Source organism: Malaclemys terrapin, chromosome 5 (genome assembly GCF_027887155.1).
Source record: "Malaclemys terrapin pileata isolate rMalTer1 chromosome 5, rMalTer1.hap1, whole genome shotgun sequence".
Lineage (NCBI taxonomy): Eukaryota > Metazoa > Chordata > Testudines > Emydidae > Malaclemys > Malaclemys terrapin.
Window position 1 is genome coordinate 119,246,703 of NC_071509.1, and position 27,302 is coordinate 119,274,004.

Genomic DNA, 27,302 nt, shown 5'->3' on the forward strand with positions numbered 1-27,302 from the left:
AGTCTTGAATCTCCTCAAAGGACTTTTGCCTTCTTTTATGGTGGAACTGTTTATTTTTTCCAACTGGAAATGGCACATTTGTTTCTCAGAAACCAGCAGGAAAATACCTCTCCAAAAGGCAAGAATTGAATTTTTCTTTGGGATTTTGTTTTGTTTTATGTTTTTCTGCTGTCTCTGAGAATTTCCCCCCACAGACTTTTATAGTTTAGTATGATGTCACCTTCTGCAGCCCTTTATCCTCTAATACAATGGCAAAATTGTTCACAGCAATCCTCATCTAATGCTACCAATCCACAAGGAAAAAAGAGGTCATGGTGTTAAGAACCCAGTGTTGGGGCTAAAGAGATATCTCAACACTCTTTTAAAAAAAAAATACCCTCCTTTAAAGACTCACCTTCATTTCAATTGCTGTCTATTTTTTTCTGTTTCTACTTTCACTTTGTATCTAATCTTTTGACTACTCAAAAATTACTATAAATGAATTATACTTGTATGGAGATATAATATATGCATGAATAAAGAAAGAGGTTTGTGAAAGGAAGTTGACTTTTCCCCACCATTTCTTATGGTAGAATCGAAGCTGTTACAAAGCAATGCAGATTTTCAGGCTTCCAAAGCAAACGAACAAAAAATGTTTACAAGTCCCCGTGGCAAACTGAATTTTTAGTAGATGTATTTGAAGGGAAAAAAAGCTCAAATATTCAAATGCAACCTGTATAAAATTATATGGGCCAGTGGGAAATTATTGATTAAAAGAGCACAGCATGCCACTGAAACATGCCTAGGGACTTTAAAATGGTGTTTATAACCAACCTGACCTCATTACTGGAAGACTCTTAATACTCCCTAATAGGGTTCTGTAAAATATATATATAATGCAGTGATACATCATTATCTACCCAAGTCTAGTTCCAAATGATAGTTCTGTAAATTAAAGTGAAGTCATGTGGTGTGTGCAGTATGGGTTTCTAGAGAAGGAACATTTATAATAATGCGTTGCGAAGTAGGATACTGTGTGATTTAAGGCTGTGATTTATATGTTACCGGCAGCAGATTCCACATAGTGTGACAGCATGGCACATTTTACTGGCCAGTCACAATCTCATCTCTGAGTGGTTAAAGATTTTTATATTAAATATCTCACAAAGTTCTGATAGGCTAAAAAATAAATGGTCCAGAAACCCTTTCCTTCTTCAACCCCTTGTATTAGACAGGCTAGTGTCTTCCCAGCCTTGGAGTAAGTTTTTAAAGATGTTTGATATATTGAGCTTAAACTCACATATTACAATTACATCATTCATCTTATTATTATTCTTAATCTCTCTGTATGGTCCCAGTGGTTTTCAATTGCGGATATTGTCTTGGGATATTTGTTTTAGTTCCCCATGATAATATCTCCTTTAAAACATTCTTGGCTACTGCATGCCCTAATATTGAAGTAAGAGATGTAGGGAGCTCTTTTCCTCCCCTGCACTGGCTACCTACATCGGCAGGCTCTTCGCAGCAGGAGAGCATCTGCTAACAGGAATGAGCAAAGTCTTGAGTCTGCCCCCAAGATGTTGGCCAATACAGCAGAGCCAGCGCAGAGTGGGTAGGAAGGTGCACCAGCAGACACACAGGCATATTTTTGTTTCTTCCTTGAAAAGGGGACAATACAGAACCGATTGTGCTGTGGTGATTTGGAGCCAGAAAGGGGAGATAGGATGAGGTGGCATGAAGGTTGTAATAGCAAATATTAAATGCTTAGGTAAACTACATATATATTAGATAAATGCATAAATTAAGTGTATATTAACTAGATGCATCTTTATGAAATCTTTAAAAATCTGTTTTAAAAGAATGTTTGTTCACTTCTCAAATGAAACTACTTCATTAATGGTGGTTCATTTGCCATCCTCCAGGTACTGCAGTAGTCCAGCAGCTGATGTCAGTGATGATAAGTGAACATGAACAGCTATTTCCCAAGGACACAGACTTTCAGGCAGGGGAAGAGGTGTGCAATAACAACAATGAGATCCAGAAGAAAATGATCATTGGTCAGCTCCAGAATAAAGAGACCAATAACAACAAGGAGACAGCGGTGAGAAGCTGTTCTTGGGACACACCTGAGCCTCTCCAGAGGGCAAGCATGGACAATGGGTCTCCCACAGTGCTGCCAGGGAGCAAGTCAAACAGTCCAAGGAACAGCATTCACAAACCTGATGTCACAAGAAGCCCACCTCTCATGGTGAAAAAAAACCCAGCCTTTAATAAAGGCAGTGGCATAGTCACCAATGGGTCCTTCAGCAGCTCTGTGGAGGGCCATGAGAAAACCCAGACCTTACCAAATGGTACCCTGCAGGCCAGGAGAACATCATCCCTGAAAGGTCCAGTTACTAAAATGGGCACACACAGCATGCAGAATGGAGGCGTGCGAATGGGCATTTCAAGCACGGATGCACACAGCAACTCCCTGAACAGCCGAAACCTGAGCTGGATGCCCAATGGGTATGTCACGTTGAGGGACAGTAAACAAAAGGAATTGGTGAGTGATTCGGGCCAGCATAACAGACTCTCCACCTATGACAATGTCCACCAGCAGTTCTCCATGGTGAATTCGGATGATAAACAGAGCATAGATAGTGCCACCTGGTCCACATCCTCTTGTGAAATATCCCTACCCGAACACTCCAACTCCTGTCGATCGTCTACAACCACCTGCCCCGAGCAAGACTTTTATGGGGGTAATTTTGAAGACTCGGTACTAGATGGGCCACCACATGAAGACCTCTCCAACCAAGGAGACTATGAGAGTAAAACTGACCGAAGAAGCGTGGGAGGACGCAGCAGCCGGGCCACCAGCAGCAGCGATAACAGTGAAACGTTTGTCGCAAACAACACGAGCAACCACAGTGCTCTGCACAGCCTAGTGTCCAGCTTAAAGCAGGAGATGGCAAAACAGAAGGTGGAGTATGAAACAAGGATAAAGAGGTAAGATGGTGTATCTCTGCCATGTGTGCTAATTATAAAAATGAGAGGCAGAGTAATTCTCTTATGCACCCATGCCCCAGTGAATCTGAACATAGGAATTGGTAGTAGAGATGGAGAAAATGCTTGGATAAAATAGGAGCCCACCTGAACCTTTTCCCCCTAATTCAAACCAAACCTGGTCTGACATTGGAAAAAAAAATCACAACTTTTTCTTTCCATGATATTTTGTATTTGCATATTTGTGTGTGCCTCATGTTACCAGACAAGATCAGACGCAGAAGGATTGGTGTAGCATGAGAATTGCTGTTCTCAAATTGAAGGCCTAAACATAGTAAGCATGTGAAAGCTCACTAAAGAGTCTGTTTCCATAAGATCCTCAGCCTAAATTTGCTGATCCAAGAGGAGTGAAGAGCTGACACAAAGATTTGGAGAAAACTTTCAGATGTTAGGGTGCCCATTCAAATCAAACTTCTAACCCGTTTGAAGATTGCATGGAAGTAGCTGACATACTGGAGCAGAACAATGGCATGTCTAATTCAATATCCTGCATTCAGCAGCGGCTTGCACTAAATGCTTCAGAGGAAGTGAAAAATCTCTCTAATGAACAGGGCCAATTGTGCCAAACTGAACTATTGGGGAGAATTTCATTCTGATCCCAGTTTATGCCCTAAAGTTGGAGGACTTGTGGCCCTTATGTTTTAATTTGACTAGAGTAGCTGCAGATGCCATGTGTATTCAAATTAAGTGTTCAGTCTTTTTTAATCGTACTAAACTATTTAATTTAATAACATCTTGCAGCAATGCATTCCATGGGTTAATTCTATTTGCATTAAATGATTTCCTTTTATTTATGTAAGATATTTAAATGTGCTGCCATTGAATGACGGATGCAAACATGGCTCTTTTTAACTGGTTGTGACTTAGTAACAATAGTTGTGGCATTTCTAACACACCTATACTAACTGGAAGTGAAAAGCTGCAAACAAATCAGAAAACCATTTTTTTTTTCATTTTCCCATGAGTATAATAGGACTTGGGTAATTGTACAATTTAAAAAATGAGGCTGTCTTACAAGTTTACTTTGTCACCTTCCTTAGACCTGGTCCACACTAACCCCCACTTTGAACTAAGATACGCAACTTCAGCTACGTGAATAACGTAGCTGAAGTCGAAGTACCTTAGTTCGAACTTACCCTGGGTCCAGACGCGGCAGGCAGGCTACCCCGTCGACTCCGCGTACTCCTCTCACGGAGCAGGAGTACCGGCGTCGACGGCGAGCACTTCCGGGATCGATTCCAGAAGATCGATTGCTTACCGCTGGACCCGGAGGGAAGTATAGACCTACACTTAACTTTAAAAATTCCAAATGATTCATTATCCAAATGGGTACAAATATCCTGTTAGAAATGTTTAAACAACATGTAGCACACTTTTCCTGGACACGGGCTCAGTGTAGACTTAAGCTGAGTCTTGCTACCCTACCTGTTAAGACCAGCATGGATACCAAGCAAAAGCAGCAGAAGGGATGTTTGAGAGCACTTTGGAGGAACAATGATAACGCTAGCGTATTAGGAGAAAGGTTATGCATGGTGGCTTTCCAAGTTCTTGGGTGGCTTTATATTTAGAACCGCAAATCCTTCTCCTTCATCGGTGGGTACAGAGGGCCTTGCTGCAGTGGAACCAGTAAGGTCCTGCAGCATGGGCAGGACCCATTGTGCCACATGAAGTGCAGTTCCATAATCGCTTCCAAGATGTCTGTGTACAAAAGATCACTGAAGGAGGAGCAAGTATCAGGATTGGGAGTGCAAGCTATTGAAGGCCACATGAGGATAGGGCTCCCTAGACTACTCCCAGTCCTGAGGCCAGAGCAGCTCTTCTCCCATTCCACAGCCTGGGAAGGTAAGGGGATTCCGCTCACACACACACATGTTCCCAGCACCCAGTTCAGCTACTTGGGCTGGGTACTCAGACAGTATTTGCCTGTTCACTTCACTGAAATTAAATCAAATGAGGCAGGAGGGAGATTTTCAATAGGACTTGTGCACCTCACTTCCTTAGGTGAGTTAGATAATCTCCCCCATACCTTCACTACTAGAAATGAATTACACTGTTTAGCAATAGACTGCTCTAAACTAATGAATTTATCCAAACTGTTCAAAAGCAGCGTACAAATGATGTTTCTTGAGTACCAACAGTAAAGTCAGGGCTTTGTGAATTCTTGTAGCATTGCACTAAGAAAATGAATAGTATCCCACATATTCAGGGTGGGTGGTAACCCTGCCAGTGAGACTTCACTGTTTTAGCTCATGTCAAAAAAGTTTGAGACACTGATTAGTCAGAGGCTGATAAGCTAGGGTGCGGATGGGGCATCCCAAGGGCCCCACCCCTTCACTTCTGTAATTGGGAGTGTGCTGGAATTCCTGGTGAGGGTGGTACAGTCCATGTTTTACAGCCTGCAGATTGTACATGCTCATTTTCTTCTAGCTGCTGAAAGTTTAGAAACAGTGCAATGTCTTTCTGTTCCCTCCCCCATGCACAGTGTCACAGCTGCTATGAGGCAAAGTGTCTGTGCTATTCTAACCCTTAGGTATCCCCAGAAGGGGTTCCGAATATCATCCACTGTATCCTATAACTCAACCAGGCAATCCAGGGGTGATGCATACAATAGGGAAGAGGTAAATTAAGGATGGACATGTGTTGATCTACTTTAGTCCTGCTGCCTCTCCTTCCACATTTCAAATCATGAGTGCTACTGGTTATATATCTGCACATTGGTAAGATTCAAATTGACACCAAGTTACACACCAGACTGACTTTGGCATTTCATCTTCAGCACTTACATCATTGTGAAATGCAACTTAAGATCAGACTCAAATTGTTTTTGCGTAAGGCAGAATTCCCAAATGAATGGGTGGAAACAGTTAGGATTTTTCCTTCATCTGTAAATCCAGCCAAGAGACGCATTTCCTCATTGCTGCTTTGCATGAAACTTTCCTACATAGTTCAAGAGCTGTTAAAATAGGTGAAGCTGAGTCATGTTAGGAAAAGAAATTTTCAATTGTTTTCAAATGGAGAACAATTTACCAGTCATCAATTCTCCTACTTCATCAACACAGTAAATTAAATCTTTGTTTAGAGGAAGAGAGATAGTATGGTGCATGAACTGATGAGTGATTATATCCAAACTCTATGTCTCCCCTTAATAAGGGTGCATAACAGCATGCAGTGGAATAAAGCATTGTCGTTATGCCCTCAGCACAGTTGTATAGTGGATACAGCACTTAGAATAGCTGCTTCTGTTCCCATCTCTGCCACTTACAAGAGACAGAATGGTGTGTATGTCTCCTCTGTAACAAGCTGTATCTGAACTGAGACACACCATGGCTGCTGATTCCATTGGACTGCAGGCTTTTAGAAATATAAAGGTACAGTGCACAGAAAGCAAAAGGAGGAACAGTTCGTTAGCTGCGTACATCACAATTCTCTGAGCTGTGTTGATAATATTGGAACACATTCAGTGTTTGACATGCATTAGTATTATGATGCATTAGATCATACCATTAGTGTGCTTGGTCCTTTACATAAACCCTCAAATATAGTAAGTAACTTTTTTTAAAATAAAAACAAATCACATCGACTGCAGCTTCAAAAAAGTAACATGTGACTGGACAACTAAGGAAGTTATCATAGACAGTAAAGGAGAAGGGATGCAGATCAGGATAAGTAAAGAACACGTCAGAGATCTTATGACTAATTTGAATGGATTCAAGTCAGCACAGCCTTCTGCTGTGCTTAAGGAATTAGCTGAAGAAATCTTGGAGCCACTGGCAATAATATTTACAAACTCATGGATGACAGGAGAGGTCCTGGAAGATTGATGAAGGGCTAACATAGTGCCCATCTTTAAAAAGGGGGGACAGGAGGTACTGGGGAACTATAGACCAGTCAGCCTGACTTCGATCCCTCGGAAGCTACTGGAGTAATATATAAAACATTTAATTTGCAAATACCTGGAGGATGAAGTCAGCATAGATTTACTAAGAACAAATCATGCCAAACCAGCTTGATTTTCTTTCTTTGACAAGGTAACTGGTTTGGTGGATAGGGGAATGCGGTGGACCTAATATACCTGGTCTTTAGCAAGGCTTTTGATGCAGTCCCTCACAACATTCTCATAAATAAACTGGAGAAATGCAGGCTTGATAGAACTACCATTAAATAGATACATAAGAGTAACTATTAATGGAATGATGTCAGATTGGAAGGTGCTCTCAAGTGGGATTCCACAGGGATCTGTTCTGGGTCTGGTGTTAATTAACATCTTTATTAATGACCTGTTTATTGGAATAGAGAGTATACTGATCAAATTTGCAGATGACACAAAGCTAGGGGAGTTGCAAATACTTTGGAGGATAGAACTAAAATTCAAAGGGATCTTGATAAATTGGAGAACTGGGCTCTAGACAACAAAAGAAAATTTAACCAGGGCAAATGTAAGGTGCTACACTTAGGAAAGGAAAACCAAATGCACAGATACAGAATGCGGGATAACTGGTTTGGCAGCAACACTGCTGAGAAGGATATGGGAGTGATGGTGGATCACAACCTCAACATGAGTCCACAATGAGATGCTGTTGCCAAAAAAAAAAAAAAAAAAAAAAAAAAGCAAATCCTATTTTGCATTGCATTAACAGAGGCATAGCATGCAAGTCACAGGAGGTGATAGTACCAATCTACTCAACGTTGGTTAGGCCTCAGCTGGAGTATTCTATCCAATTTTGGTCATTGCCATATAGAAAGGCTGTAGAGAAACTGGGAAGAATCCAGAGGCGAGCGACAAAAATGATCAAAGGGATGGGATGCAAGCCCCATGAGCAAAGACTGAAGGAACTGCATACATTTAGTTTGGAAAAGAGGTGATTTGGGGGGAACATGATAGCAACTTCAAATACTTGAAAGGCTGTCATTAAAAAGATGGAGAAAAAATGTCCCTTCTTGCCACAGAGGGCAGGACACGAGGCAATGGGTTTAAACTACAGCATGGCAGATTTTGATTAAATCTGAGGGGAAATTTCCTAACTGTGAGAACAATAGCACAGTGGAGCGTACTGCCTAGGGAAGTCATGGCATCTCCTTCCTTGGAGGTTTTCAAAAGGAGGCTGGATATCCATCTGTCTTGGATGCTTTAGACACAACAAATCCTGCATCTTGGCAGAGGGTTAGATTAGATGACCCTTCTGGCTCCTTCTCACCTATGATTCTATAATTTTTTCAAACAGTAGCTCAGCACGGGGAATCAATATTTGCAAATAGAAAGAGAGGATCAGGGACATAGTGTTCTGACAGTACATTGGCCTCTGTTGTTACACCAGTGTACAACCAGTGTGAGGCCAGAATCAACCCTTGGAGAAGGAAAAGGACTAATTAATTAATTGCCTAGCACATGCAGAGCTGTTTCCTACCATATACATTTCCAGTGGTTTGTATCCTTCAATTATAAATAACCTAAGAGATGAAGATTCCATCATTCCTTGTAGGATACACTTCAACAGTAAACATCCAGTAAGAAACATGTTACTTTAACATTGTCTCTTTAAAGAAACTTGGACTAAGCATTGTAAATTAAAGGCTGTTGCTCTAATCTAGGCTGGGTAATTCAGTGAGGACTGTCATCTGTATACTTCTATTTCTGCAGCTTGGAACAGAGAAACCTCACCCTTGAGACAGAAATGATGACCCTGCACGATGAGCTGGACCAGGAAAGGAAGAAGTTTACAATGGTAGAAATCAAAATGCGCAATGCAGAGCGGGCCAAAGAAGATGCAGAGAAGAGGAACGACATGCTGCAAAAAGAGATGGAGCAGTTTTTCTCAACATTTGGAGAACTAACAGTGGAGCCTCGCAGGCCTGAGAGAGGCAACACCATATGGATTCAGTGAGCATTCTGAGCTGAGACTGTGGGATTCTGGGAAGGGATGTTGGGGTATTATACTGTTTCAGGTGGCTGGTCACCTGACTGAGGCTAGCACTCAACAAAATGTTGTAAACCATTGAAGGAAGAAATACCTACAGACATTAAGCACCCATACTGCAGTGTGTACTTATCAAGTTATCGTACTTTTTGAATGCTTCATAATGCTAGTGTCAAGTGTTACAACTGAATGTGTATATAGGTTTTAAAAAAAGGTCATCTTAAAGAGAGAGCGAGAGACATCTCAAAAAATATTTTAATGCAAGTCTTGTATTTAAACTGGTAAATTGAAATGTTGTTGCAATCAAGCTTTATATCAAGGCTTTTCTCCCTTGCACTTAACATAATAAGCTATTTTTGGCATTGTGTTACCATCAGCTTATTTTTTATATCAATTTTTTTTGTTACCCTTCTTGCATGGGGGGAGGGGAACTAAAGATAAACAAATATATATAATGTTAGTTATTAAAACAAGAGATAATGTGTGGCTGTGCTGTTTGTGCCAATGGACTTGCCCATGACCAAAAAGAAAAGTGTAAATAATTTTATAAAAATATAACATTAACATCTGACAAGTTTGGGACTTTTCTCTTTGGACTCGGAACTCTTCATAAATAATATTCTTTTAGTTTTTGGAATGTCAGACCATTTTATCCATGATTTGAAATCCTAAAGGAGATGGTCTGGTTAAGGAATCTTGACCATGTTTTTTTCCAGAATAACCGTCTTTTCATTCTAGTTCAGTTTCCTGTAAATAACAGATAAAGCTATTTGTAGAAGTATTTAAAAAGGAGGACTGGATTTGAAATGGTTTATCATGTCTCTAGTTCTCATATTATTGGTTGACTCCAAATGCTGTTGTTTTGAGGCTCCCCATTTCCCTTGGAGATGCTATGTAGTGAAGGCCCTGAATTTGACTTAAAAGTCCTTGTTAAAGGAGTTCTGGTATTTGACAGTGCTGCTTTAAGCAACCAGAAAAAGAAATCACTGTTAGCAATTAAACCAAAAAGCCAAAATAATAATCGCTATTGTGTTTGCATGATTTTACAGTCGCAAGAGTAACATTGCTGCATCAACTCTGGGCTGGATCCTGTAGTCCTTTCTCAAGTGAAACTCAGATTGGTCTGTGCTGGCAGTATTGATGATGATAGAGATAATGCTGATTAATTCAACTAGGCAAAGCGATTTTGGCTTAGATTTCAATAGTACAATTCAGAGGCCCTGTGCTCCTGAGTCCTTAACACTGGGTTTAAAGAGACCCATGAAGTCTTCTGTGGGACCTCTGGACAGGGGGTAAATTTAACTTCCTATTCATGTTGCCCAAGTGGAAAAGGAAAACACTGGTAGGTGAAACAATTATTTACTTGCTTCTAAGGTGGATATTAAAAATAGCAAGTAATTTTTTTAATTAAAGTAGTTTGTACTCTTCATTTTAGTTGACTAGATTATTCAATTTTTGAATCTTTGTCAGAGAGAGGGTTGAAAAATACTTGGGCTACTCAAATGTTTAGGGTCACCTACACTACACCCGTTCTGCTGCATATATCCACAGAGCTCCATTGGATGCAAAATAGGGCAAATTCTGATTCAGACTACTTGCAAAAGCATGACTTTAGAGGGACTACTAGCATGAAATGGATTTTGCCTGAGCAGAACACTTGCCACTAATTCCTCTGGAGGTAAGTTTCTAGTCTGACTGTTTAGCAGAGCTCTCCTTTGGGCAGTGCTTGTTGGATTGAATGTTAATATATATATTAAGAGGTGGTGTGTTCCAGTGGATAGGGCACTGAACTGAGACTCGGAAGACTGGGGTTCTATTCACTGCTCTGTCACTGACCTTTGTGCAACTGTAGGTAATCATTTTGCCGCTCTGTGCCTTGGCTATTTAGATTATAAATTCTTTCTTATAGGAACTCTTTCTTATTATATGTATGTACAGCTCCTAGCACAAGGGGACCTCAACCTTGTCTGAGGCACCTAGGTGCTGCTGTAATGTGGCCAATACTAATGTCACTCTTGGAAAGGCAGGGATGGTGAGAGGCGTACATCAAACAATTCACACTGCTTCTGATTTCAAAGAGTTCTTTTTATTTTCAGTCACACACATAGAGTATTTATTCATACACAATAAATTTAAAATCTCGAGTGTCTTTTTTTTTTTTCTTTCCTTCTAAAAAAATATAATTAGTTCAGGACCGGAGCCGCATGTATGTAATTTCCTGAAGTGATTATACTTTTCTGAAAAGTCCGGTGCTGTTTGGAGCTGGAGTTTGGGTGTGGAAAAAAAAAGACCGTCAGACTTTTACACTGCACTGCTGTAGAGGAACCGTGCACGTACCTCCTTCTCACACCAGAACAAAATCAGTCACAAACAGTACAAAAAAAATGAGCTTCTATTTGTTTTACATAAAGGAATTACATCTAGTCTTAGTAATTGAACATCCTCTTCCTCCTCAATTGTTCAATCTCGATAAGATTCTAACCCTAATCCCACCTGCTTTATTTAGACAAAACTCCTGCCGGACATAAAGCAGGAATTTTGCCTCACTGAGGAATGCAAGGTTGGGCCTAGGTTAGTGTTGTTGTTAAAGTGAGAATATAGGCATCGGTTCCATGCAGCAGCAATGATTGTAGTTAGCGTAGGAGCTTCGCTTTCCAAACAAGTCCCTAACTCTAAACTACCTGGCATCCATGCATGAGATAAGGAAGAAAACACAATGCATTGTTTGCCAATATACATGGCTCCTGCAGTAGTTGTTTTGGGTGGGAGTGATTTCATTCTAGGGGTTGGGTGTGAAAGGAAAAAGGTTTATTTTGGGGGCACTCCATACTTTATCACCCTCCTGTTAGTTAAAATAGTCATTGTTTTAAATCCTGCAGGCCTGAAGAATGGCATTTTCTTTTCCAGCCTTGGGAACTGCCTGCCTCAGTCTTCTGAATTTTAGCCTGTTAAGGGGAGGTAAGTCAATGCCCTGGGAGTTAGTTAAAACAGGTCTGGTGAGAGACTTAGTGTAGAATTTTGCTAGCTAACCAAAAGGTGTCACTGAAATTCCATGTGAAAACAATGTTGCATTTCCTTTTGCTTAGTGAGGGACATGACAACCAGAACAAAAAAGCATCAATCAAATGATATGTTTGTAAAGGGCCCAATTCTGAAAACGAGTGCCAAACCTAAGTAACTGGGATTTGCGTCCAGGACACTGTGCTGAAGCAAGTCATAGCAGAGAAACCACTCCCGCCGGTTATGGAAGGAGGAACAGGTGCCATGGTCCACAGCTTCCCTCCAGTGCAGGGGCTTGGCACTTATTGATTCATAGGCTGTTCTTGTGACATGCCTCCCTTTACTCGTCTTCCCTCTTTTAAAGTAGGGAGAACAACCAGTGAAGGGGCAGCACACCATGGGGGAAGGAGGATCTCCTGGCACGGGGTCTCCAAACCTGGCCCTCCAGCAGCATGTGTGGTGTGGAATCCCACTTAGGATCTGGGCTGTAAGTAGCAGTTTACATTTTTTTTCCCAAGCATTTTTCTGTATTAAAACCATTTCCTATCAGAATATGTTGCTTTGTCCCATTGTGCTCATTTAATTTGGTATCTACTAACACAACAATGCTTATAATGAAATCATTTGCTACTGACATGACTCTCAGGTGTGTATCCATCAGTTTGCAATGCTAAACGTAGCACCAGCTACAAAATTGCTTATAATGACAGAGTTGTTCTGACTGACTGATCAGCATGCTAATAAGGTACCAGTTCTTTAATTTATGTAAATCACATGGCTTGGCTGAAACTATTGTTCCACACTTATTATAGCCTACTTCATTTTCTTTCAATGTTTTTTTAAAAAAAGCTATTTTTTCCCTCATGAAAGTTTAAGCAATAGCAATAAAGCAATTGCACTACATCTATTATTATGAATGAGACAATTGCATTCCTGGAAAAATAGAAAGAATGCCTTGTGCATTGTAATACCCATGAATTATGGTTATAACACTCCTAACCATATCCTTTCATTGTGCCTTAAAAAGTGCGCTAAAATTACATACAGTAAAATCTACACAAGACACCCTGCTTAATAGGCAGCCTCCTGTGTTGAGACCACTCCCAAATACCTTGGTCCTAAGGTCATCCATCCCCACAATATCTGAGTTCCTGTAGCTTGTGTCAATACTGGTGTGTACAACACTCCCAAATCAGAATAGGCATGTATTGCACAAATTTTCACATGTATAAACACCACCACAAGGCACTACAGAATCAGGTCCCTTAGGACCAATTCTGCACTACCTTCTAACTGACTTTTGCCATCTCTTTGGACAATGGCTTAAGACAGGTCTCATTGTATTTCACATACTGTGCATTTCTAGATACTGTAAACAATGATACAGATTGCATTTCAGGAAAGGTGTTCTGATATTGAAAGGGGAAAAGTATGTTAGATCCTCTGTTCATAACTAGCAGATAACTGATACTTAGAGAAATGCATATGCTTGAGTTCCTCATCCAAGAGATGTCTGAATTGACACTGTTTTACAGAAAAATTGGCTTGGCAAATAATCTCCATTTACTTAGAAAACACCAGGAATTTTACAGTTCATTCTTCAATTTTTTGATAATATGGTGCTATGTATTACCCTAAATACTATTCCATTTGATTTTTTTTCTGCAAAAATAACATAACATGCTCCTTCTCTCATTCACACTGTGATGTGACTGTTCCTTGCATATTACCCTTATAGCATGTATGCCAGTAATTCAGTGGAATTATACTCTCCTTGCCTGCTCTTTGAGGAACTAATGAATTTGCATTTTATAGCAGAGGAAGAGTATAAGGTTGATACAAATACGACTTTTCTTAGGGAACATCTGCTCTAAACAATGTATCATGGATTTGAGTATAATCACAATTTTTAAAAAAGCCTTCTGACAGGCCAAAATGACTTCCTTAATCAGTAAGCACCATACATCATCGTCGTCTTTTAAAAAGACTGCATTAATCTTATTTTTATCTACTGTATATCTGATGTAATATCTCTTATTGGAGTGTTCATATAGAAGACATGAATTTAATTTTATAGAGACTAATTGTCATAAATTTTGCTATGCCAGGGAGCATCAGTGTTGTGTAGATGATAATACTAACCTCACTGAGCCCTTAAGATTTAAATAGAGAATGATTGATCAGAAATATGTAGGTTCTTTGGAACACCGGGTAATTCGAACTATTCAGAAAAAGCCAGCTCGATAGGTGGGTATAACTTATCAAAGCTACATCACACTCACATTCTTTATCACAATCTCTTTGGACCTGATTCTGCCATTCTTATGTGAATGATACTAAAAGGGACCATTTACAGATGAAGATATTAATTAGCATGGTGACAAAGTCAGACCCTTTCTGATGGCAGCTCCCAACACTGCCAAATTGCACCACATCAGAAATATAATTTCATTATACACTAAACTGGATCTGAAAGTAGTTATTTTTCAAACAGACGATATTTTGGATCCATGCTCCCCATGACAGAACTCACTGTGTATTAATTTACTGTACTTGAAGGCTGGACCTGACGGTAGGGTTTCATCATACATTATATTTTTGGGAAGCAACAAGAATTACAGCTAAATAGGTAATCTTTTTCCAAAGTTACCAGTTGAAATAGATCTCTTACTCTGTACTACCACTACCTTATGCAGTGTGGTTGCACACACACAGTGTATACCCAAGGGTAGGAATCCACTAAATAATTGACTTTAGAGGGTAAGAATTACAGGTAGATAACTTGCTTTTGTTTGGGAAGTAGGCTATGTGTTAAACATACTTTAAATGGGGCTTTCAGCAGGGGTCTACATAGTTACCGCATCCTCCAGTTGCTTTTACTGTATCGGGGCTCATTGGGATTATATTTTATTTCATGTACGCTATTACAGAGTCCACGGATCTTAAACCCAATGGAAAGCTGAAAGAAGCAAAGACAACATGAAGGTGGGGAGAAAGCAATGTAGCTATGCCCACTGGAAATAATTCCCCTTTACTATATTATAGCAAACTAAACGCTAGTTATTATCTAACAACCAAGCTATCTGAAAGAAAGAACAATGCAAGCATGTCATCTCCATTTTGACACATTCATTTTCTTGTGTGTAGGCGAGTTTCATCGAACTAGTCTCATGCTTATCAGCGGTCGGTACCAGTTTGAGAAACCCTATTGTGTAAATGAACATACTTACTTCCAACTTTTGAAATACCAAGTCAAATGTTTCCATAATTTTTGTGGGATTTTAGGCAGAGGCCTGCAAATGATTTTCACAGGACTCGCCATGGCTAAAATACCATACAATGCATCTGCCAGTGACACTTCTGAAGGAGCCATCTGAGTTTTTCCTTCATTGTCTTCCCATGGAGAAGACATAACTCACAGCATAAAGGTAACTGACAATGTTTTTTTTAAAAAAACAGTAAACTTACTGAAGCTGCAGAAACGTGCTTTTTCCAAAAAAAGCAGCATTACCTGAAATGTCCATGAGCATCAACATGGGAAACTGCCAAGTTTGCACAGAGTAGGGGAAGAAATGCAGTACAGAACTGATAGGAGCATTGGTTTGGTTTCCAGTGATGCCTTTAGATGATGATCTTGCTTCGCATCATGTTCCTCCTCTTGTGTTCTTTTAAAACAGGTTATACATACAGCTTTATAAGGCCACATTCTGAAGAGTAATGTGAAAACTGCAGCCATAGGAGATGAGAGAAGTAAGTTTTAACTCCCTACAGTAATACAAACCAGCATAGGCAAGGAGTAATTGGGGGATATTCTTGGTTGTCAACTCTGCCCTGTCCAGCACTAAACCCAGTGTGTGCTATGTGCACGGAAGGGTTTGCAATTAAAACAATACTACAGTCAACTTGCTGAAAGAGATGCATCACAAATCTGGAGTGGAATCTTTCTCCAAGTCCCTGAGCTCTGGCTTCATTGTGTGTCACAATGGTGCCAACACACTTAGTGCATTAAAGGGTAGTAGCTGTGTCTATGTAGGTTGCTTTGTATGCTGCACTGTTAAAGGTGTTTGGGATGACACTTCTGTTATTCCGTCACTAACACCAGAAAAGGAGACAGGGGAGTTAACACTCATTACAACAATTCAGTCCCTAAGTTTTAGAAATCATACATTTTGCTGCTGGTGAGTGAAAGATTATAGTGACACTGTAATTTTATTGCCACTAACCATTTATTGCCATTAACATACTTGATCATGCAGGAGGTCCGCAAGATAAAAGCAAGCAGCTCGGTGGTGCTGCCACTTGTCCAATTGATCCATCTGGAGTCACCAACTGTGAGTGTTGCAGAATTATCCAGGCAAGTTGAATTTGCCTCTTTTGGGGTGGGGAAGAGGATGAGAGGGTCTACAAGTGCCAGAGAGAACACTAGGGGTAAGTGCATTTATGCTTAAACAATATGCACTGACCTTTCAGGAAACTGAATAATAAATACAAAAAGCAATCATCTGCCACTGCTAAGAACCCACATTGACCAGGGCTCTGCCTTAGAACTCCAAAGTTCACATTATTCAGATATAGGGTTTCATTTCTCATTAGGTGCAGTGCCTTTAAATACCAGGCCCTCTCTTTTTCTCAGTCCTTTCCCCTTCTGGCTAAGGGGTCTCGGAAATTAGCAGTTGTGCTTTTCAGTAAGGTTTTATGCAAACTCTTCTTTTAAATTTCTCTTTGTTCATGCTCCTTTGAATTGGGGTTAAAATCATGCAGGACTGAGTCTGATTGTTCTACCTGAAACATAGCCTCTGCTTATGTAAATCTTACAGCAAGAGCTGCAACCAGGACTGTTTATGATGGGTTCACAACTACAGTGTTTAGGGTCATTAAAAAAATCACTGTTCTACAATAAAGAGTGTAGGTTCACTCTACATTTCTTTCAGGTTAGACCCAAGGCTTGTTTTGTTTGGGTTTTTTTAAACTCATTGGCAAACCTGGTCCACATTTTGCTTTGTAGGGACCCCTCAAATCTCTCCTCTTGGCTTGGGGAGGGTCTCATCAGAGTCCAGCACACCAGTAATTCTTTCCCCTAGTTTTAGGGTAAGGGAGTAGGACTGAAGCTGAAAAGATAAGATCTGGTTTTGGAGAATGTAAGGCAAATAATCCTGATGCCTCCTGGCATAAATTGATCACCAGGAATAACTTTTTCTGCACCATTATATATACTATTGCACCTTGAGGGGTATTTTCCACCAGCTATGTGCCTGAAGCATCAGGGACTGATCCCTGTTACCTACTGGACTCAATGGGCCAGTTCAAGGATGGCAATTTCAATGTCATTTCATTTGTGCTTCTTCAGATGTTAGGCAGGAGTTGATGGCAGAGTGGTATTTTCATAGCACCTGCAGATGATTTCTTGCCCATATCTATACAGGACTCCCTCCCCCCCCCAACATATGTCAGTCAGTGAGTAGATGACCTTAAAAGATTTTCCATCCCACAAACCGTTGGTTGTTCCTGGAAAATGAAAGACAGTGATTTCAATGTCTGCCTATATAGGCTGTAGAGAGACAAGGTGGATGAGTTAATAGCTTTTTATTGGACCAACTTCTATTGGTGAAAGAGACAAGCAAGAGCTCTGTGTAGCTAGACAGTTTGTCTCTCTCACCAACATAGGTTGGTTCAGTAAAAGATATTACCTCACCCACCTTGTCTCTCCAATATCCTGGAACCAATGTGGCTATGACACCACTGCAAAAAACATATAGTTTGTAATAAGATGAGATCACACATTTTCTTCCTGCAGAGCTGGAAGTTCTTAACCATCTTGAAATTCCTTTCACAATCCTCCTTTGAATGGGAAATGTTTTAGTTGCTCAAATCCTTTGTTCTACATTTACAGTATCTCCCCTATAAGGAGACTTGGCACAAGCATTCAGAAAAGTAGTTATTTTTTTCACTGGCCCAGTTACTGTTATACACAAATATGTGTCCTGCTGGGATATGGACAGAGCTTTCAACTGAGGCATCAACAAGACAAACAATAATTAATCCTTCCCTGAGGCCTATTTTAAAATATGACAAATCCATTAAGAAATCACTAGTAATTAAACCAACTAAACTTGCTCATAATGCACCATACACTAGGAGACCCATAATCACATGTTCTTGAAGACATGCTAGCTTAGCAATTCAGGCTTCAAGCTGTGCAGTTAATAGGAGGACACTATGATTAAAAATCATGACCATCTGCTGGAGAAGGCACAGTTCATTAACCTGAAATGGAGTTCACGCTTTATTTGTATTGCTTTGAGGAAGGTCTTAGCCAGGGAGCAGTTTAATTGGAGAACGTGTTTTTCTAAACAATAGTATGATGCTACCCCCAAAAAACCCCTACAGGAGACAGACCACATTGCCATTAGTAATGTGGAGAGAGCCAAAATGACTGGTTGTTGGCCAGTTTCAATCTACAGGACCATCAGGCTTTAGTTTTCCATCACACCAGCACCTGCCTCCACCATTCAGATTGACTGAAGCCATACCAAACTTCTAAGCTGAATTAGAACCTGCACTAATATGCTTAACCCAGCCTTACAGTCTCCTCATTAATTTTTGCCAGGCACAAAGTCCACTTGCTGATCTTAATCCCAATGATGATACTGCGCTCTTACCTATGTGCCCTGAACAAATGGACAGGTAAAGTTTTGCCACATTTCTATAAATGCTATTCAACATAGGTTATTTGCCATAACCAATCTTTTATAACCAACTACTTTTCACCCAAACAAGTGAAATTAAAAGTGACACCAGCAGACTAAAGAACTGAAATTTCAAGTTCGGGGTCCACAGCTCCCCCTAAAGATCAATGGGCATTATGAGATATGCAACTGCAATGGCCACATCCTGATCCAGAACCACTGTAATTTAGGATTCAGGGTTTGTTTGAAGTCAAACTATGGGCTAGAGTGTGGATTTGGATTCAGTGGTGCCGAGATCTCATGAAATGTTCTCACAAAGATTTTTACTTCCATGCTGGAGAGGTGCAAGCCTCACAAAAACCCTGTGTTGGAAGTTTTCAAGTACATTTAAATGGAAAATATCCCTCTCCTCCCCGTTCCATTTTGGAACCAAAACCTTATAAAGGTGTTTGGAGCCTGGGCTTTAAATCCAAATTAATTCAAACCCCATTGATTTGCAGTGCAAATGTTTTAGTTTGGGCCCATTTCTTTGCATGAAAACTGGAAGAAGAATAGACCACAATGCTCAACTTGTTTTGCCTGGTTACTGTAGGGTACTCAGCTCTGCATAGCCTAATAACATCACTATCTTAACAAAAAAAGACATTTGAATCCCTTGCTTATCACTGATTTACAATAGTAATGTTACCCAAACCCCTCTCTTTTCTATTCTGCTCCTTAAAGGTATCGAAGTAAGTTGAGGGTTGCTTTAGGCTGATTTAATCTCCATAATTTAATAAGGAGTGAAGGAAAGGGGCAAGAAAACAGAGTGGGCTGTAAGAGCTCACTGTGTTTGCCTTTTCTCCCCCCACATAGGAATTCCTGGCTACAACTATTTTAATTAAATTAGTATAGAGCCAGTTCTTAATGAAAGCAACCCAAACATTCCTTATTGGAACAGTCTGTCTTGACATATACATGCATGTTCACAGTAGGTGAAATACACTCCTGTGCAGAGAGCCCTTAACAAGGCCTCCACAACACTTTAACTCCTCAAAATAGGGCATAAGTGGAGCACAGGCCTCATGCAGGTCCCCTGAGGAGGAGGAGTGAAGTTCACTCATTGGCTACAGCTTCTTCACAGGTAAGGAGGGTCCCATTCTGTAAAATTCAGCAATTTCCCAATGTACAGTCACAGAGGTGCACTTGGGGCTTCACCTACAGAGTACTTAAAGTATTTCATTTGAATCTTGACCCTACATGACTTGGTGCACCCAAAGTCTCACCGAAGTTAATAGGTGCAGAAGACATGCATAATAAAACCCTATATCAATATGGTTTACTACACTGTGTTATTTATCCGGAACACTAAAAACCAACTAAACAAAAGCAAATCAGTACACCCGTGAAAAGTATCTTCACGAGAAGAACTCAGACAAGATTTCCTTTTGATATGAAGGGGTAGGAAAGTCCCTTCTGCTTTTAATAATTCAAAACTATCAGAATGCATTGGCTCAATATTGACTCTCAAAACATTGATGAATGAAACCAAAGCCAATATAGGCCCCTTAAACCAACCAGAGGGAACATAGAAGGGGAAAAAGAAAACAATGTAAGGAGGGAGAAATGGTAATATGTCAAGTTCCTCATTAAATGTCACTATTTCAGTTTATCCATGCTTACTGGTTCTGGCTACCGTGTCAATCTAGGCTCTTGCAACAAAGTTGGACATTTATCCCCCAGTCTTCATGCTGAACTGTTATTGGCTTTTTGGTCTTTTTTAATAATCTACTTTTATCAACGCTGATATGTTACAGTCCCTAATGTCAGTTATACTTTGAAGTCTGCTCATGCAGGACTACAGGCAGGTGTCTTATTACAGAATGGGCATGGCAAGGTGAACAGTTCATTTTCCTAGTTAGGGTTTGGAGATTTTGTTACTGTTGTTGTTTAATGTATACTGGCCGTAAGTCCCACTTACTCAATTTACTAAATATACATGATTCTTTATATACACTGAAACCCCTGGGATCTTCCTTCTCAGTACATTCCTGACTAAGGAAATAGCCAGAGGTCAACTACATTTAGGCATACCATGGTCTTTTTTTTAAAAGATCCAACAAGACGAGGTGGTGGATTATTACATATTAGTTACAGAGAAGAAAAGAATCAGTTCAGCTATTTACATTGTAAATATCTCGTTTTCTAGAAGAAAAAAATGGCCCTGTTCAGTGGAAATTAGCAAAGAGAACAGGTGTGCCTGTCTAAACTGATAAGCACACTGAGGATATTTTAGTTTCCAAAGTGGCCAAGTCTTACTTGAGTATATACATTTCAACCTTTCAGCCTCAGCTGGAAATGACTCACTGGGCCTTGGCAGCAGTTTTCAATGTTCTTTTTGCAGACTTGGACCTTCTCCAAAAGCCTTAACCTGACATTTGTTGACGAGACTGAACAGAAATGAGGTTTAAACAATTCAGCTCTTGCAATCAATACCTAATTACAAAAAGACATATTGGGTCTTTCTGACAAGTTCCTAATATATCTCATGGATTCCACTAAATTCCATTGGACAGAGCTATCAATAAAGATGACAAACAATTTTTTTTTCTAATTAAGACATTACATAGTTGTGGAATATTCAAATCTGCTGAACATTTTTTTTGTTTGTGTAGGGGGTATATTTATTTAAAGTTCATCTTGAGCCTGCCACAAGTTAACAGTATCCTTTGAAAACTGATGTAAATTCAAACAAGCACAACTATCAGATTCTTGAAGATGCATGGTTTGATTAAGTTTACAGGGTTATTTTCCACATTAAGAAATTTGGATCAAATATATCGCTAAAAACCTAAAAAACCACACACACACAAACACACACACTCGTGCACGCAAAAAAATTATAAACCTAAACACCTAACTCAGATTTTTGTTAAATAGTCAGGCAAAAACAAGTCTAATTCTTTTCCCAACAGGTTTCCATTCTGTGTTCCTCTCCTCAGAAACACTAAAGCGTATAGCTGGGTAGGAAATATGAGAATTTTTGAAGTAAAAATCTTCAAAATTTTCTACAAACTGATCATAAAAATACAAATCAGATCAGGTCAACTTGGGATGTTGTGGCAATTTCAAAATTTTTTCTTCCCTCAAAAATTTTTCAAATTGGAAGCTTCATCAAAAACAACCCTTTCTCACAAACCGTTTAGGTTCTGATGAATCTGCATGTTCAGATGAAAAAAAAAATGTTGTTAGAAAACCTCCAACCAGCTCCACTGAATAGTATTAACTTGGATTGCATTTAATGAAGGGACAGTGTTATGGAAATTGCCCTCAGGGCACTGCCATAAGTCTAGTTTCTTCAGTAAGCACCAGGTAACAGCCTGAAAGTGAAACCAAATATGGGAGCCTCAGCTTGGCTTGTAAATTTAGCAGAGTAGTACTGCCACAGCATCATCTGATCTAGCCAATGTTGCCACCTCTTGGAGTTACAGATTTATGCCATGAAGAAAAGAATTTCAAAAGGAAAAATGCAATGAATTAGTCATCTTTGTTCTGGTTTTGATAAATAAAATAAGCTACCATAAGTGTACTTCCACTTAAATGCTATGTGATATAGTAATCTACTGAACTTGAGGTTACATCAGGCATCCCGTGTAAACTAGAATTCAGAATAAGAATGTGAGTTGCAAAAATCTCAGTGTTGGACCAACTTAAAGAAATAGTTTAATTGTCTAAAGATACATTAAAATCCTCATGGAATGTTTCTTTAGAATTTATTGAAACCAGTACGGCTCTGTGGATATTATCCTTTCTGTAGATTTCTTGAATCAATCTTTAGAATCCTATAGCAGAAAAGTATACCTCTATTTAAATTCTATAGGCTGGTGATTATTTTCTATTAGGGAGAGGATTAGTCAATCATGCATAACCAGAGCAAGCCTAAAAAGAAACCACTCTTCCAACAGCCATCAAGTCTGTAGGAGCAAGGTTAATCTCAATACCAACAGCTAGACCTGCATAACCATCTGTTTATTTCAACCTCCTTCCCATTCAATCAAGGAAAAATACCAGTCTCTTAGAAGCATTAGTACGCTGTAATTCCTGTAGAGTTCTCATACCATCCAGAAACTTAGAAAGATGCCCCTGAAGATGTAGTAGCCCCATTGGAGAGGTTCTTCAATCATTTCCTTCCTCTACAGTTTCTTAAAGTGACTTTAATTAGTGTTCAGAACAGAGAATGGCAATCACTTTACTCTGCCAGTGGCTATCAACATGATTTAAGGAAGTCACTTAAAGGTATCAGACACCTCAAGATGCAGATAGGTGCCTAGTGGAATTTTCAAAAGCACCTAGGCACCTAACTTCAATGGAAGTCAATGAGAGTTAGGCACCTAAGTGGGATATTTCAAAAGTGCATAGGTGCCTATCTGCAGCTTCGGGCATTAAATCTAGCCCTTAGCCAGAATGGGTCTCATTCTCTCCATTATTTTAGCTGTAAAGCACTTTGAAAACTTCAGATAAAAGTATACAAGTGCGAGGTATTAATTAATATTATTAAAAACAGAGGTAGATTTAAAAATCACTGGCAAGAGAGAATAAGAGCAACCATCATTTCATGCTGGCTACAATACTGAACTAATGAGGAGAAGGCTTGAAACACAGATGTCTGGAACGTCTAGAAACTATGAAGGTTTTTATCTATCCATAGGTATTTACAGAGCGTCCATCACTGTAGTTTCTAGTTCATTGGTACCTGTATTCCTTTAGGTTACATGTTGACAGCATCAACTTCCTGAGCCAAGTGAAAATGAATGATACTATTCATGTTTGAGGGGTTGTTACTCCAGCTCTGACAGATCCACCAAGGTCTATTGTTCATTTGCTGATAGCTTTGTCCAGGGTGGAGAGCCTTGCACCCTTCAAAGAGCAGAGCTGCCCAAAAGGAAGATTGACAAATTTAAGGACAAAAAGAAATGCTATGATTGTTGTCTTAGGCCACAACTCAGCAAAGCACTTAAGTATGTTCATCCCTGTTCAGCAAAGGATTAAAGCACATACTTAAGTATAAGCATATGTGTAAGTCACATTGACCTGTGTGTGACTTAGGCACATGCATTGGTGTTTTGCTGAATCAGGGCCTTAGACAGGCATTTAGATAAACTGTATTCCTTATTATAGGGATTCCTATAGTGCCAATCACTAGGACGTCTTTTATGGTGACTGCATCCCTTTTCATGAGCCCAGGGAAAAATGAATAGTACCGCACAAGAGAGTGGTCATTGTTCTAGTTTTGACAAATTAAACTTGGGAGAGTGTCCACACACCTCTCTACAAAGCACTTCCCAGCTACTGCCTGTGTAGCTATGTTCACAGCATTACTATCACTGCACGGAAAGTCTTCAAGTCTATGGCATGTTTGTAGTTAGTTGCACTCATTTAATAATCTGTCACTCCAAGAGGCTCACCCTTTTTTGGGTTGAGAAGACAACCCAAAATGGTGCACACCAGGGGGATATAAAATGGAGGTGAATCCTCTATATTTTACTAGTGTTAATGTATGATGATTGAAATCTGGAGCTGATATCTGCTATTATTGCTAAGGAGTCCCCCTCAGTGTTATTGCTTTGACACGCCTACAATGCTTTGTGGTATCCCTTTAAACCCTTTCACTAGTATTTGCATTCACCTGAAGCTGGATTAAGGTCATGTTGCTAAACAATAATTTGATGTTTCATGGCTTTAAGAGAGAATATTGCTAAATCTATTTAGCAGTAGTAATTTATTGTTTATAGTTATTGCTTTCACACCTACTGCTGTAACTGAGTTTTTAGAAAAATCACATACATAATTTTGTTTTCAATATATGAAAAAATGTAATGGAAAAAAAGCCACCAAAACATACCTGGGGAAAAATTACTTTATAGTGTAATTTCAAGACCACTCAGAGCTACTAACTCTGAGATTACATTACATTTATTCTTTACTTTTATTTTACATACTTGAGTGGAAGCTTTATTGTTTGCTTTTTACTCTGGACAAAATCTCAGTTGATATTCAGATATTTTCCCCAGCTTAGGGATGGCAGATTTGTCAACTGTCCAATCAAATATTTGTAGATTCAAAAATTGTTATACATTACAGTTAAATAGAATAAGCTATTTAAATTAACTCTTCCTGCCATTTGGATGAGGCATACATTACAGATGGCACAGCACATTTGGATAAGAGGAGAGAGATGTGAACCCTAGAATTCTGGCTAAATTCCAACTCAGACAATTGCATTTTGCCTACCTAAAATCCTCATTGCTGTTTCAGACAGAAAAACTGTTCTTCACTTGCTCTAAACAATTGTGTAGTGTTGCTGTATGCTGTTAAAAGACCTGACACTACTCTCTGCGACAGGTTCAAAGTATTATTATCTATCAAAATCCAATTGATATTTACTCAATATTGGCTTCTTTAGAAATATGCAAAGCTGCCTGAGATCCTGATTGTTACACTCCCAGCTTGGCTCCTGGCTGGTAAACAAAGGCAAAGCCTATTAAGTGTATGAGAATATTTGACCATTCAATTTACTAACCTGCTGTGTGTAGCCCAGTTGATGAAGCATTTTGAGGAATCAGCTGATTTGTCACTGGGGGGAAAAAAGGCTGAAAGGAACTATAGAATCAATGGTGTCCAAGTAATGTAATTCCCACGAGGGAAATTATTTAAAGGGAATTCAACTCCTTTGCAGCAACAAATACCTAGAGAGGAAGTAGACTGCAAACATCCCTTGTCTGCAATCCTGGCTTCCCACGCACCTAATCATAAATGATACATAAAAATTGTGTACATCCTTCTTGTTATCTGAGCCTATCCCCCCACATTTTAGCTCCTAACACACACATACACATTATAATTAACAATGATAAGCCTATCTATAAACTAAGAAAAATAACTCACTGTATTATCACTATGAAAAGTTTGTCTCTGAAGTCCTTGTGGGCTGAGATACTAGGTATTCACAGGACAACTCCTCCATCCTCAACCCCCACAGCCCCCAAAGACAGATGTGCTTCCTTTTAACCTTGTCCTAACTCATATCTGTTCTAAAAATCAAAGCAACAAATGTTAGCATGCACCATTGATGCACATTTTCCTTGTAAATCTCCATTCCGTGCATCCTCCGTACAAACCAGTATTATTAAAAATATATATATCAGTTGAAATTTGGGTGCTACATCTTCAAGGGTCTGAGAGAGCTCAGGCTTGACTTATTATTTTTGCTTTTACAAATCTTATATGATATACAACTTAATGAACAAATTGAACAGATTATATACTGGCAATATGTTACAGATGTATTTATGTAGTTCTCATGAAATGGGCCAATTAGTTCTAGAGTGCATATTGTGTATCTATATATAATGTATAGAGATACACAGTTGCACATACTATCATACACATTGTGTGTGTGCTGTACATGTACGGAGATAAATGTGTGTATATCTGTCTAAGTGGGCAGAAGTAGATAAAATAGATTAGCAAGATAGTGAAATCAGATACACACACATACATACGTAGAGTGGCTACTGCACACCTTGTCATGCCAGTGTGAAAAGGACGGTTGCAGGTTGCTGGTTTTGCAGCCATTAATTTTACATTTTATGGAAAAAAAGGATTCTTTAATTCCCCTTTTTTTTCAGTAAGCATCATTGGAAGAAGACCAAAGCAGAGCAACTATAAGTTAAATATATACTTGAGCTTAGCTGCATTACATAACTCTGTAGGAGAAGCAGGCTGAAAAGGGTTGTTTCATTTAAATCTTTATCTTTTATTTCTCTTCCTTTCCATCGTTTATTCTTGTTATTATTTTCCCCCTAAATTGCCTCATCTTCTGAAGAACGTTGGGTTTCGCAGGCAGGCGGCTAGTCACCTGCAACAACCGAGGGGTCCTGCAGAAGCTTCCAAGCTGCTGTCGGTGTCAGATGCCAGGGTTTGGTCAGTGGACATGGAGGAGATGTCGTTGACAGATGAGGATGGAGGGAGGCTTTCACTGCTGTTCACTGCTGCACCTGTGCTAAGAAAATGAACACCAATGTGATTAAACCTGAAACCCAAGGATTCCTTGCAACTTGAAGACAAATGAAGCATTTCTTGTTGCAACAGGGATTTGGTGAACACATCATTTTAAGCAACCGTGGAAGATCAACAAAAATAGGCCATAGAAAGCCCAACCCTGGAGCCATACAGGTCAATGGAAGTTTAGCTATTGACTTTGATGGCAGTAAGATTCGGACCATAATGCTTCCTTTTCCAGCCTCAAGTTCTAGGCTTGATTAACATTTTAAACTACAGAAGTTTTGGTGGAAACGTCTACCTCATGAGGCTGTTTTGAATAAAATTCATGTTGCATTTCTTATAAAGTGACTTCAATGATGTATCCTCTTAGAGCCATGAAAAAATCAGGCTAGGGGTTTGTAGTCCGCTGAAATTGAGCCTGAACAGACTGTAGGAGGCATAAGCCGAGTGAACAGAAAATATCTAGGAAGATTTGAAAATCTCCTAGTCTCTGTGAACAACTCAGATTGCTTGTAGATAGTTTGGTGGAAGAACTTGTGGGATCCAATTATGCAATGAATGAAAAAGTATGCCATGTGATATTATCAAGGGAGGAACATATGGGTTCAATGGCTAAAGCACAGAAAATGGG

The 27,302-nt window shown here is 39.5% G+C and overlaps 2 protein-coding genes and 1 long non-coding RNA gene across 23 annotated transcripts in view; 2 read left to right on the forward strand and 1 right to left on the reverse strand.

The window, feature by feature from the left end:
• The window catches only part of ARHGAP24 (Rho GTPase activating protein 24), a 337,655-nt gene extending 328,145 nt beyond the window's left edge, over positions 1-9,510 (forward strand). For all 11 annotated transcript variants that reach the window (XM_054030215.1, XM_054030223.1, XM_054030224.1 and 8 more), the window contains 2 exons: positions 1,902-2,970; positions 8,666-9,510. In XM_054030215.1, the coding sequence (XP_053886190.1) occupies positions 1,902-2,970; positions 8,666-8,909 (1,313 nt within the window). In that variant the 3' untranslated portion in view covers positions 8,910-9,510. The remainder of the gene's footprint in view (positions 1-1,901; positions 2,971-8,665) is intronic.
• Positions 9,511-10,723: 1,213 nt separating this feature from the next.
• On the forward strand, positions 10,724-26,579 carry LOC128838090 (uncharacterized). Of its 4 annotated transcripts, none has more exons than XR_008445096.1 (4): positions 10,724-14,927; positions 15,620-15,692; positions 16,199-18,626; positions 26,493-26,579. It is a non-coding gene; the product is annotated as an uncharacterized LOC128838090 (long non-coding RNA). The 4 variants fall into 4 exon arrangements; XR_008445098.1 differs by having other exon boundaries at positions 10,724-12,429; positions 14,873-14,927; positions 15,620-18,626; XR_008445095.1 differs by having other exon boundaries at positions 15,620-18,626.
• The window catches only part of MAPK10 (mitogen-activated protein kinase 10), a 267,071-nt gene continuing 264,277 nt past the window's right edge, over positions 24,509-27,302 (reverse strand). For 7 of the 8 annotated variants that reach the window (XM_054029918.1, XM_054029914.1, XM_054029915.1 and 4 more), the window contains one exon: positions 24,509-26,664. In XM_054029918.1, coding sequence (XP_053885893.1) covers positions 26,522-26,664 — 143 coding nt within the window. In that variant the 3' untranslated portion in view covers positions 24,509-26,521. Of the gene's footprint in view, positions 26,670-27,302 lie in introns of all 8 variants that reach the window. The other variant, XM_054029922.1, reaches the window with a different exon arrangement.